General features: G+C 42.9%; 1 protein-coding gene across 1 annotated transcript; it reads right to left on the bottom strand.

Moving 5' to 3' along the window:
- Positions 1 to 1,767: 1,767 nt before the first annotated feature.
- Positions 1,768 to 11,108, bottom strand: GPRC5D (G protein-coupled receptor class C group 5 member D). The gene is made up of 3 exons (XM_003265671.4): positions 10,214 to 11,108; positions 3,248 to 3,315; positions 1,768 to 1,839 (listed from the first exon to the last, which is right to left on the bottom strand). Exons 1-3 carry the CDS (start codon positions 11,106 to 11,108, stop codon positions 1,768 to 1,770), a joined length of 1,035 nt encoding a protein of 344 aa, XP_003265719.2.
- Positions 11,109 to 13,174: the final 2,066 nt, after the last annotated feature.

Below are 13,174 nucleotides of genomic sequence, written 5' to 3'. Positions count from 1 at the left end.
ACACTCACTGAAATATTTCATTTGTTTTCAAGGGGAACACACCTTACTTGCTCATACAGAAATATGGGCATGGAGGAGCCTAGTGGAGGGGGAAGAAGACAGGCCTCGGAGTCAGAAAATCTGGCTCACCACTAATGACTGTGTAGCTTTGGGTAAGTCATTCTGTTCTCCAAAGTTCTGTTTCCTCATCTGCAAGGTGGGAGGGCTGACTCAGACTCCGGGGCCCTTCTAGAGGCACACCTCTGACTCTGGCCCTCTTACTCTTGTAATAGATAACAAATGAGTATTAAGCGCAGATGAAAGCATTCAGAAGAATGTGGGGCTGATGAGGAACAAAGGCAAGAAAATTAGCGCAGAGGCACCAGCTCATTAGAAACATCAAGACAGGCAGACTATGCTTATGTTCACCACATAAAATCCTTTACGAGCATCTGCTGGAGTGGCTCTTCCTTTGCTGTTACTGGCTCAGCAAAGCAGGTCGTGCCCTCAGCCATGTCTGCTGCCCAAGTAGCTGTCACAGGGAGGTAGCACCAGGAGAGAAAGCCTGCCAGCTTGCAAGTCCATGGCAATGTCTGTGTTCTTTAAACCGCCCAATTGTGGTGATCCTGAGGATTCAGCTTTAACTTTTATAGACAATTCTGGACCTATCGTATTTTGAGTTCCTTTAAAAAAAAAATTACTAGATACCTCACACTCGTTAGGATGATGACTGTAAACCAAAAATAAAAACACCCCAGGAAATAACAAATGTTGGCGAGGATGTGGAGAAAGTAGAACTCTGTGCATTGTTGATGAGAGTGTAAAATGCTGTAGCCACGGTAGAAACAGTGTGGAGGTTCCTCAAAAAATTAAAAATAGAATGATCATATGATCCAGCAATCCCACTTCTGGGTATACACCAAAATCATTGAAAGCAGGATTTCGCACATCTGTGTTCATTGCAGCACTATTCACAATAGCCAAGAGGTGAAAGCAACCTCAAATGTCCATTGACAGATAAATAGATAAAGAAAATGTGGTATAGACATACAATGGAATATTGTTCAGCCTTAGAAAAGGAGATCCTGTGACATGCTACAACATGTGACATGGACCTTGAGGACATTATGCTAGGAAAGATAAGCCAGTCACAAAAAGACGAATACTGTATGCTTCTATTACATAAGATATCTAAGTAGTCAAACTCACAGAAACCAAAAGTAGAATGGTGGCTCTCAGGGGCTGGAGGGAGCTGTTCAATGGATTGAGAATCTCAGTTTTGCAAGATGAAAAAGTTCTAGAGAATTCACAACAGTGTGAATATGATTAACACTACTGAACTGTACAATTAAACGTGGTTGAGATGGTGAAGTTTATGTTCTGTGTTTTTTAGCACAATTTAAAAATTGACCAGACGTGTAACCCAGTAATAAGCTACCAGTAACCTTGTTGTCATATTAGAATGCCCCTAATTTCTTCAGACAGGGTCTTTCAGTTCTGTGAATAAGAGGCACCAATTCTTTCTAGCATTGCTAAGAAAGGGAATTTTGCAGTTACACGAATGAAGAAAGAGACATAGTCAAGGTAGGGTGGCCAGCAAGATTGTAATTATGCTCAAAATGGTGGTCTTCTGGTGGAGGGTCCTGGTGGATGGAGGGGTTAGGAAACAGAAGGTGGGATGTGCTGTCTCTTCATTGGCAGCGTGACTCTGTGGGCCCCCGTGGGCTATCAGGGCTATGCTACCCAGGACGGTCTGCTGGGTTTTCTCCACTTATGTTTCCTGTAGATTTATACTCCTGCATCTTGCTGGGGGCTTAGTTGAGCCTGTGGGATGAAACACTCTTGTGTGGGATCAACAGTCTGGAAAGGAAGAAATGCCATCATCAACTTTCTGAGCAACAAAAGAAATGATATTCTCCAAAGTTATGTTTTTGTTTTTTGAGACAGAATCTTGCTCTGTCACCCAGGCTGGAGTGCAGTGGTGTGATCTGGGCTCACTGCAAACTCTGCCTCACAGGTTCAAGCAGTTCTCCTGCTTCGGCCTTCTGAGTAACTGAAATTACAGGCATGCACCACCATGCCCAGATAATTTTGTAGTTTTAGTAGAGATAGAGTTTTACCATTTTGGCCAGGCTGGTCTTGAACACCTGACCTCAAGTGATCCGCCTACCTCAGCCTCCCAAAGTGCTGGGATTACAGGCATGAACCACTGTGCCCGGACCTGAAGTTATGTTTGAAGTATTATTATCTCACCTTCATTAAAATTCTTTGTCAATAACAAAAGAAGAAACGTACTGAGCCTACCTATACCAGGCTACCCCTTAGCCACGAACAAGAGTCTTTTTGCAAGCAAGGTTCTTGAATAGCTGATCACTGGAAATTGAAATGAATCCAAGAAACTCTTGGAGGGGATAATAAAGATGTTTTCATTATGTAAATGCCCTCCTGAGGGTTGATTAAAGCACATGATATAGCTGTGGCCTGGTCCATGTGTCATTCTAGGAAAAGGCAAATTCTCAGATAATATACCAGAGGGATTAGCTTAGTGTCCTAGTAAATTCATTGAACAAATGATCTGAGGGTGGCTTTCACATTGGGGTTTTAGTTACTTTCGATCCCCATAATGTAAGAATTGTGTCCCAGTGTGATATTTTTGGCTGTTTAGAGTTGTATGTCTTCAAGTCTTCACAGCCCAAATGTGAATTACCCCCAAACTACTCAGCAATGTTCCCTCTGTTTTTGCCTGAAAGGATTAAAATTTGTTCATCCATCTGGGCATCCAGATGATGATGACAGACCCTGCCCAGTTCTTAGGGCAGCCTGGGCTGCTGGAGCTAGACAGTGACTCAGAGAGGCAGTCAGTGGGGCTCAGGTGATAGGTTCAGACAACTGCTACTAAAAGCTGACCCCAAACTCAGACATATTTACAATCCTGTATTGTCTCCCAGGCAAAATTCGGTGAGCCTGCTGCTCTTCACCTTCACACAAAAGCTTCAAGCTGCCCTTTCTTTCCAGGGACACGCACTTGCATCAGAATGCTATATTGTTGCTGGCGATGAAGACTGGGAAGGTTTGGGTGAAGGTTGTCTTGTGCCACCTGGTCTGGCTTAAACCTGGGTGGCTCAAGCTCCACATGCCTTTAGGGGTGCTCCTACCCTGTCTCTCCTCTCTCAGGTCAGTAAAGCCGTTAGAAATGAAGCCTGAGGCTGTCCTAAGGAAGGAGTGCTTGCTAAGTCCCTCCTGGGTGAATGTATGTGAGTACATTTACCTGCGGCTGAATGGGAGTACCATATGAAGTTAATGCTACATCCTCCTCAGCTCCATCACTGTCTCGGGCTGAAAGCCAAAGGAGGGAAGGGCTGGGTTAGTGTCCAAGAGTCAATCGGAGACAGCACATGAGGACTACAGGAAAACTCCATGGCTTGCAAACAGGCTCTTCACTCTTTAAAAGGAATTCTGAGGCTGGGCACGGTGGCTCACGCCTGTAATCCCAGGACTTTGGGAGGCCAAGACGGGCGGACCACTTGAGGTCAGGAGTTTGAGACTAGCCTGGCCAACATGGAAAACCCCGTCTTCACTAAAAATACAAAAATTAGCTGGGCATGGTGGCGTGCACCTGTAATCGCAGCTACTTGGGAGGTGGAGGCAGGAGAATTTCTTGAACCCGGGAGGCAGAGGTTGCAGTGAGCTGAGATCACGCCACTGCATTCCAGCCTGGATGACACAGCGAGGCTAAATAAATAAATAAATAAATAAGGGGAATTATCAATCAGTTGTAGCTGTTATTGAAGAAGTTTGTGATTTAAAGGAGTGTATTTCAAATTGATGTAGAAAGCATGGGTAGCGGATGAATGTTTAGGATAAGCACATTGGCGTTGGGAGAGCACCAGCTCCGAGTCAGTTCTTGCTCTCAGTATTACCGTGTGGCCTTGGGCATCTCACTCTTTTCAACAGTCCCTTTAGGCTTGATTCTCTACAAGCTTGAATTCAATTTTTCAAAATTTTAAAAATTTTGCCCAGGTTGATCTTAAACCCCTGGCCTCAAACCTCCCACCTTGGCCTCCCAAAGTGCTGGGAGGTCTGAGCCACCATATCTGGCCTGAATTCAATTTTTAAAATTGGACATAATGAAAGAGATCACTTGAGACAATTCTATATTGCTGTAGGATCATCACAGACATAGGTATTTGTTTAATGGCTGTCTCCTCAACCAGCCTGTAAGCTCTGTGAAGACAGGAGCTGTGCCTGTCTCTAAGAGCAGGTACTTGCTTGATACTTAGTTGTTTTTTGATGATCACAGACATAACCGTGTTAGTAGGGTTCACACTTAGGGTTTCATGTTGAGTGGATGGACCCTGGAAAAGGACTGTTTGGCTCTCTCATTTGTGTTACCTACCTAGGGCCAAGTTCCTTAACCTTTTGTTGCCTTTGTTTCCTGATGGAAATAAAACAGGAATAATGACAATCATGACAGTAAGTCTATCTCATGGGATTGTTTTGAAGATTATGTAAAATATTATGTAAAGTCCTTGGAACAGAGCTATCCTTTGTATATGATTATTGGTGGTGGTGCTGGTGCTGCAGTTATAATAGATGCTCTGACATCCTCTTCTTAGTGGCTTTTTATTTTTATTTTTTATTTTTTAAAGGGGCTGATGCTGTGATACATGAAATGCTTGTCTTTCCTTCATGGCAGAGCAAAGTGAACCCTTGGCTCAACTTCGTTCCTTGTATCATGACAAGGCTCCTTCACACTCAGTCTCTTGGGAACCAACTTTCATCCAACATTTTCATCAAACCAGATCATCAGTTAGAAAAGCCTAATTCTTCCAGCTCTAGCTATAGTTCATGAGTTTACCAAAAGGCTGAGTGTTTTTTTATACTAAACCTGCACCACTGTGTGATAGGAAATCTGAGTTGAGTAAGACCTTCCATTTATCTGTGGAGGAGGCAGGGAGGGAGGTGATGAGCAGCATTTAAAGATGAGGAATCTGAGGCTCCTAGGGTTTGAGGACCTTGGTTTGTCTCGAGGTTGGTAAGAAGCAGAATCTCGGAGCCTGGGCACGTGAGGCCCGATTCTGCACTCTTTCCACTGCCCTTTGCTGCCCAATTATGCTCTCACTCCCTGAATTTGTCTTTTTAAATTTAAATTTAATTTTTTTAGAGTGTGCAGTGGCGCAATCATAGCTCACTGCAACCTTGAACTCCTGGACTCAAGTAATCCATCTCATAGCCTCCTGAGTAGCTAGGACCACAGGTGTGTGCCACTATGTCCAGCTAAGCTCTCTGAATCTTTATGAATGACACCATCCTTGACTTATCTGTCCTCAGACCAAACAAATCCTGCCTGTGATCCCACTGTCTTCTTCCCTGCTTTAAGCTAGTTCTCTCTCTGTGACCTGCAACTTGAGGGTGACAGAAAAGAACTTCCCATGAAAGAACAAACAAAAATGGGACCTGGGACCATTTAAGTTGGATTTCCCCTGGTAAGGTGAGTGTGCCTTGAAGAAAAAAATGTTGAGAATTGTCAAAAAGGGCTGTGTTCAGCAAAAGTTGGAGTTTGCTAGGGAAACAACCAGAAGGGCTTATGTTTGCAGGAATAATGTTCTCTTGGTTCATCTTGTTTTATACTCGTTGATCCATTTTTACATTATGTAGACTCATTGATTATCTAATGCCTTCAAAAAGAATCATATAAGGTTTGTCTGTATGCATCCAAACACTGGATGGAAAAATGTCTACAGTAATGTGACACCCTTCCTTCCTTCCTTCCTTCCTTCCTTCCTTCCTTCCTTCCTTCCTTCCTTCCTTCCCTCTTTCTCTCTTTTTCTTTCTTTCTTTCTTTTTCGTTCTCATTGCCCAGGCTGGAGTGCAATGCATGATCTCAACTCACTGCAACCACCACCTCCTGGGTTCAAGTGATTCTCCTGCCTCAGCCTCACAAGTAGCTGGGACTATGGGTACCCGACACCACGCCCGGCAAATTTTTTGTATTTTTAGTAGAGACAGCGTTTCACCATGTTGGCCAGGCCGATCTTGAACTCCTAACCTCAGGTGATCCACCCTCCTCGGCCTCCCAAAGTGCTGGGATCACAGGCATGAGCCACCACACCCGGCCAACACTTTCAAATACAGATGGGTCTTAGTGTTAGCAAATATGGTATAATGATATTCCTGTTAGTCAAAAACAGATAAGGCAGGCAATAATTAGAAGTTTTCCACTCATAAAACAATTCATAGCTGATATTCTACTCTATTTAAGATTTCTGCTCTTTATATCACATTTAAGATTCTCAAAAGACCTACTGATTTTATTCTATTTATCTATTTTGAAGGTTATCATTTATTCAGGAAGAGAAATATTCCAAAATTTACTAACTCCAAATTAAATATAAAACAAGTATTATATTCATCAACTAATTAATGAAGAATATGTTAAAAAATAACATAATCCCAGGAGCATGTAAATGGAAAGTAGTTAAATATCAAAATAATTTCAGAATTATGTCTCTATTTTATTTTGCATTTTAATTGCTTCATTTCATGTACACAAATTCTTTACCCTAATCTTTTTGTTGAAGTTTCCTGTACCTAACAATATGCTGAGCATGTTAAATTTCAGTCAAATGCTGTGAGAGGATGTACCTATATTTTTGGCTCAAGATTTTGGTTGAGGCCAACTGATTTTTTAAAGTCCAATCAATATACACCTTCTCAGGGACACACTTATGACACAGAGCAAATAATATTTATACCCATTTGTTTGTTGTCCTACAGTAATATGCCTGATTGCATTTTCATTCTCCATCCAGATGTTTTTGTATCTTAAAATTAAGTCCATAATCCATTTCAGAGGAATAAAGCCTAATCTTCTTTAGAAAGACTTCCAGGGAAATGAAATTCTTAATCCCCTTTGCTGATCTGTTTCTGTCTACCAACTCTTATTTTCATATTTAATCTAAATCTCTCATGCCTCTGCGTCCATTTCCACCCACTATCTTTAGTTGGAGATGGAAAGCAACAGGACAGCCGCCTCTTGGGGAGAGGTCTTCATACTTGTGAAATTTTCTTTCTTTCTTTCTTTCTTTCTTTCTTTCTTTCTTTCTTTCTTTCTTTCTTTCTTTCTTTCTCTCTCTCTCTCTCTCTCTCTCTCTCTCTTTCTTTTTCTTTCTTTCTTTCTTTTTTTGAGACGGAGCCTTGCTCTGTTGCCCAGGCTGGAGAGCAGTGGTGTGATCTCAGCTCACTGCAACCTCTGCCTCCCAGGTTCAAGTGATTCTCGTGCCTCAGCCTCCCGAGTAGCTGGGATTACAGGCATGCGTCACCATGCCCAACTAATTTTTGTATTTTTAATAGAGACGGGGTTTTACCATGTTGGACAGGCTGGTCTCTAACTCCTGACCTCAGGTGATCTGCCTGCCTCGGCCTCCCAAAGTGCTGGGATTGCAGGCGTGAACCACTGTGCCCGGCCATACTTGTGAAATTTCCAGCTAGGGATCCCTTGTCCTACTCTCCTTTCAGCTGAATAATTCTGGTCTCATAACCCAGTGGTAAATTAAATAATTATGTGACTGGAATCACAGCTACAAACAGCATTAGTCAGAAGTGTCACATCACAAATGCATGCCTCATGGACTGAAACAAAATGTGTTTTGGGACAGAATTTCGAGAGAGAACTTGGATAGTCTGGTAAAGCACATAAAACTTAAGAATGACCATCTCATTCTCACTGTCTTCACCTTTCCACACAGGTCTGATGTTATGACCCTTTAATCATCTTTGTGGGGTTCTGCCGAGCCTCCCCAAACTTCCCACACTTCTCATTAGTGGATCAGTGGGTATCCTTGCTAGAGACTGACCGATTGCGGGTACAATGGCACGGTTGTTCTTGCTGACCACACATCTGTTTATACAGTACCATGATTGTTTCTTGAGCAAACAAAAGCAAAGACAGTGGTAAGTTGTTTCCCTACTATCAGCTCATGACCTACCATAACACTTAGGACGTTTCAAGTTATTGTTATTATACTTCTCTAGCTCTTACCTATTTTGTATCTATTTGTATGTTTTTCCTAGCTAGGTGGAATCCTGCACTTTTAACTGAGTTTTAATCATTCCTCTAAATTTTGATATTTGTACTTCTTCCAGGTGACCTAAATTCTGATTTTACTTTCTGAGCTTAAGCTTCTGGTTATTTTGCCCAATCTTGGAGAGCAATTCCTTCCTTCCTTCCTTCTTTCCTTCCTTCCTTCTTTCCTTCCTTCCTTCTTCTTCCTTCCTTCCTTCCTCCCTCCCTCCCTCCCTCCCTCCCTGCCTTTCTTTTTTTTTTAAATTGAGATAGGGTCTCTCTCTGTCACCCAGGCTGGAGTGCAGTAGTGTAATCATGGCTCCCTGCAGCCTCAACCTCCCAGACTCAAGTGATCTTCCCACCTCAGCCTCCTGAGTAGCTGGGACCACAGGCCTGTGCCACCATGCCCAGCTAATTTTTTGTAGAGACGGGGTTTCGCCATGTTGCCCAGGCTGGTCTTAAACTCCTGAGCTGAAGTGATCCACCCACCTCGGCCTCCCAAAGTGCTGGGATTACAGGTGTGAGCCACAGAGCCCAGCCAATCTGTATGTTCTTTACAACACTATTGATTTTTTTCCACAAAATTTCAAATTACTTTGATGATGACTATCATTGGCAGACTATTTCCTGCTCAGAAATGGATTTTCTAACCTAGCTTGAGTAATACGATACTCCTGGCCAAACCAGGAATCATCATATTTTAGCAGGCCCTTGCTCTTCTACTGAGATACTCCTTTGAACCCGTTCAACACTTGCCTGGTACTTTGTGGGGTATAGAATATTGATCATTACAAAGCTCAGTGTATTTTGGTTTATTGTGAAACTCTAAGAATTTTTTTTGCTCTGACTTTTGTTTCCTGGAAACACACAGCAGCAACAAAAACACACACAAAAAGTTTTATCTTCTAGTAAGAACTATGAGAAGTATTTTCAGGAAAGATTGACTCTGCAATTCTGCCACAAAACTCAGTGATGTGACTATGCATCACCAACAAGCAACGGAAAACTTTTATGGGAAAAAATGTGTAGTGTCAATTTCCAACTTTTGGTCAACGGAACTGAAAAGAATTAATGGATGTATTTATCTGAACAGGATTTAATTCGAATGTGCAATTAGCCATAGATTACAGCTCAAAAAAAGTGTATGTACTTAAAAGGAAGCTTACATGAAATTTTTTTGAGCCTGGTGAACACTGTGTGCTGTACAATATATAAAATAACACCATCATTACATATTAGAAATAAAATGTGAGAAATCAGATGCCTATTAAGACACAAAAATTGATGTAAAACTATGATATTGGGTTTTGGATAATAGCCCAGATGTTTCAGAAAAGGAATTAATGAGTTTTGACATATTTCCAGATAATTGAAATTAGCCACTATTTCCCCCAGGTTGTTGGGGTCCAAGCATCTTTGTTGCCATGGATAATATATTTTATTCCTTAACAAAGTGTAGTCAGGTGGCTTGAATAAAAATATGACCCAGAAATTATTATGAAAATGTCACATAAGCAAGTTACTTTCTTTCTCATAATCACACATCTGAGTCTTTACTCAGAATTAGGATATAATGGCTCTTCCTCTCACTTTTTGTAAACCTTGAAGGATTTTAAACAGTAAATGGTTTGAAAAGTTGAAATTCAGAAGTGATTGGGCTTTATGGCTTTAATGAGGTGGTGAGTCCTGTGAATCAGTTTAAGATTATGTTTGGGCAAATTAGCTTTGAGACAGATTTTTAAAATGTCCATCACTGCTGCCAGGATCGGCTTTTGCACTTGAAGGCCAATACATCTGGACTTAACATTAGATGTCATGCAAAATTGCATGGTCCAGGCCTAATTTAGGGCCAGTTAACTCATTTTATAGTGGATGCCTTTCTTTAGCCAGTGTGAACATTCAGAGTCATACCCTCTTTATTTAGGGCCTTTGATCCATGTATGTCTTGATCTCTCCCCATAAAGCCCTATGCTTTGGAAGAACTCATTTTTCATAAAAATTTAACCTTGATTCTGGAAGTCTGCATTTCCATGCTTGAACTATGAAGCCACCCACCCCAAATCTGACCATTTTCTTTTAGTTTCCTCTTGGCTCATCCTACTGCATGATTTCTCTCCTGCTTCTCCTGTAGGAGCACCTCCCTGTTCCCTGAATCCCCCAGGAAAGTACCTCTGGAGAGCTCCTGGTTCTCCACTTGGAAGCTGTGTTGGTAGGCTGTGACGGGGCAGGCATTGCCTTGTAAAGGGCACTCCTGCCTACACGATCTGCAGAGAATGCAGAGCTCAGGGAGGATGTACAGCAGCAGGAAAACCCATGCATTGGTGACCAGGGCGATGCAGACGACCGGGTCGTCCCACTGGGGCTGTCGCTGGAACTGCGGGTTGCCTCTCAGGAGCATGGAGATCCACACCACCCAGATGATGATGGAGAAAAGCACAGTGATAAAGATGAGCCTTCCATGCTGCTTCCAGTTCTTACACGGGCCACAGAAGGTGGCTTTGGAGACGAAGAATGTGAGGACCATCAGGAAGAGGACATAGACCAGGAGCACCACAAAGTCCACATTGAGCTGGCAGGGTGTCATATTCACAAACATCATACCTCTGGTCATGATGAGAGTCACATACTCAATGGCAATAATGACCTGCAACAGACTGCAACCAATAGCAATGCACAGAATCGTCGTCCAGGAGAAGGAGACACAACCCCGAACCAGCTTCACTAGGTTGGAGGCATGAGCTAAGAGGCATGAGAAACAGAGAGCAAAGAGAACCCCAAAGAGAAAGTAGCGTACGGGGGCAGTTTGTTCATTGAGCTGGGTGGTGAAGGCAAAAGCGAGTCCGAAGAGCCCCAGGACACTCAGGAGGAAGAGGAGCTGGGTGGGGAGGACATTCCACTGGCTGCAGTCTTGGATCTTTCGCATGAGGAAGAGAAATGCTAAGAGTAGCAGAATTGTGACCACGATGCCAAGTATTGCCAGGGACTCCAGAATGATGGCCCATGGCCCCTCGGCATCACAGAGAAGAAAATAGTCTCCAGTGGACTCGATGCAGTCCTTGTACATGGTGACTTATGGGTGTGGACCTCACCAGAATGGTTTTCTGATGCCCTGCGGAAAAAGGATGAGACAAAATGACAACTCTGTATCTCTTAGGTTGGTGCAAAAGTAATTGCACTTTTTGCTATGAAAAGTAATGGCAAGAAGGCTGGGCGCGGTGGCTCACTCCTGTTATCCCAGCACTTTGGAAGGCTGAGGAGGGCCGATCACTTGAGGTCAGCAGTTCAAGACCAGCCTAGCCAACATGATGAAACCCCATCTCTACTAAAAATACAAAAATTAGGTGGGTGTGGTGGTGCACACTTGTAATCTCAGCTACTCCGGAGGCTGAGGCAGGAGAATCGCTTGAACCCAGGAGGCAGAGGTTGCAGTGAGCCAAGATCACACCACTGCACTCCAGCCTGGTCAACCGAGTGAGACCCTGTCTGAAAACAAAAACCGAAAAACAAAAAACACACAAACAAAAAAAGTAACGTCAAGAACCGCAACTACTTTCGCACCAACCTAATACCTATAAGAATGCCTATTGGGTGGTCCATGCTGGGCACTGTAATTTCTCTCATTCTGAAATGAGGACACCTGGGCATATGAAATAAACGTCTTTAGCAAGATTGTTCCTAGGACACTGTTGAGAGCCTGAGTTACATTTTGTTTGACTCCTGATACCTATCTAAATGCTAAGCTTCCCTGGGGGAAGAAATTCAGAGATATATGCAAACATAGTCTAAGGGGATGGGAAATGCCATCACACATATTACCCCAGATTTATAACAGTTTTACATAGGATGTCAGTAAAGGAAATGAGAAAGGCAACCTAAACCCCTCAAAACTATCTTGGCTACATCCTGCTGGGAAAAGCTGAACAGACTTCACTTGATAATATGTCCATTTGTGTATGCTAATTTCCAAGGCTTTGAAAGCTAATACAAAATCTTTTTCATAAAAGGACGTGTATGAGAATGTTTGCATGACTGATGGAATCCAGTTATATCAGACTCCAGAACAAGGACTGCCAACATTAATGGATCATTGGATTGTTCTAGACACTGATGCCCTGCTTGAAGGAGACAGGCAGATAAATTACTGGGAATAAAATTTCCCAGTAATTTTAGTGACTGTTCCTTCTTTCAGTTAATTCAAGTCAATCCAATGCAACAGGTTGTAATTAAACACCTATTGTGCGTTCATCAAAGAATTGTACAAAATGGTCCCTTTCTTTAAATACCTTTTTGAACAGTTTAGTACGAAAGTCCATGTCTTGACTGAAAGATCCCACATATTCATTTGAAAAAAAAAAATCAATTGCAATTGAATACCCCTTAGCTCTACTTCCCTTCAGTTATCCCCAGACCAGATGGCTGGAGTGACCCAGGTTTACAGCTGAAGGCATGGCCACCCGATTCCAACTTACCTTCTCCGTGTCCACTCTGGAAGCTTAGGATGTAGTGCTGGCGAAGTTGTAACTGCCAATGAGTAAGAAAGAGCCAACCTCAGCTTCTTTAATCTCTCCCCAAATGGGCGGAAGAACCGTAGGCTCTCACTGAGGTTCCTGCAGTATCTATAAAAAGAACCGGAAGGACAGAAAGACACACCTATTCCAGTTTCCCAGCAACTTTTCTACAGAGATTTCCTTGGTGAGAACAATTCTTTTTCATTCTACTGCTGACCAGAGGCACCTTGGCCTTAGGGAGCGGGTGTAAATCTGAAAGTGGGTGTAAATCTATTGCAACACATTCAGGGAAGCTACACAAGGCCCTCAGGTGACTTACACCAGGATACCTCGTCCTTCTTGTGACCTATTGCCTAAAAAGCCATCTCTGGAGACTTTCTCACATCTTGATTTTTTTTTTTTTTTGAGATAGTGTCTTGCTCCATCACCCGAGCTGGAGTGCAATGGCGGGATCTCGGTTCACTGCAACTTCTGGCCTCCCGGATTCAAGCAATTCTCCTGCCTCAGCCTCCCGAGTAGCTGGGATTACAGGCGCATGCCACCACATTTTGTATTTTTAGTAGAGACGGGGTTTTACTATGTTGGCCAGGCTGGTCTCAGACTCCTGACCTCGTGATCCGCC

Source organism: Nomascus leucogenys, chromosome 23, assembly GCF_006542625.1.
Source record: "Nomascus leucogenys isolate Asia chromosome 23, Asia_NLE_v1, whole genome shotgun sequence".
Taxonomy (NCBI): Eukaryota; Metazoa; Chordata; class Mammalia; order Primates; family Hylobatidae; genus Nomascus; species Nomascus leucogenys.
The sequence above is the reverse complement of the archived record's forward strand: the minus strand, read 5'-3'. Positions and strand labels throughout refer to the sequence as shown.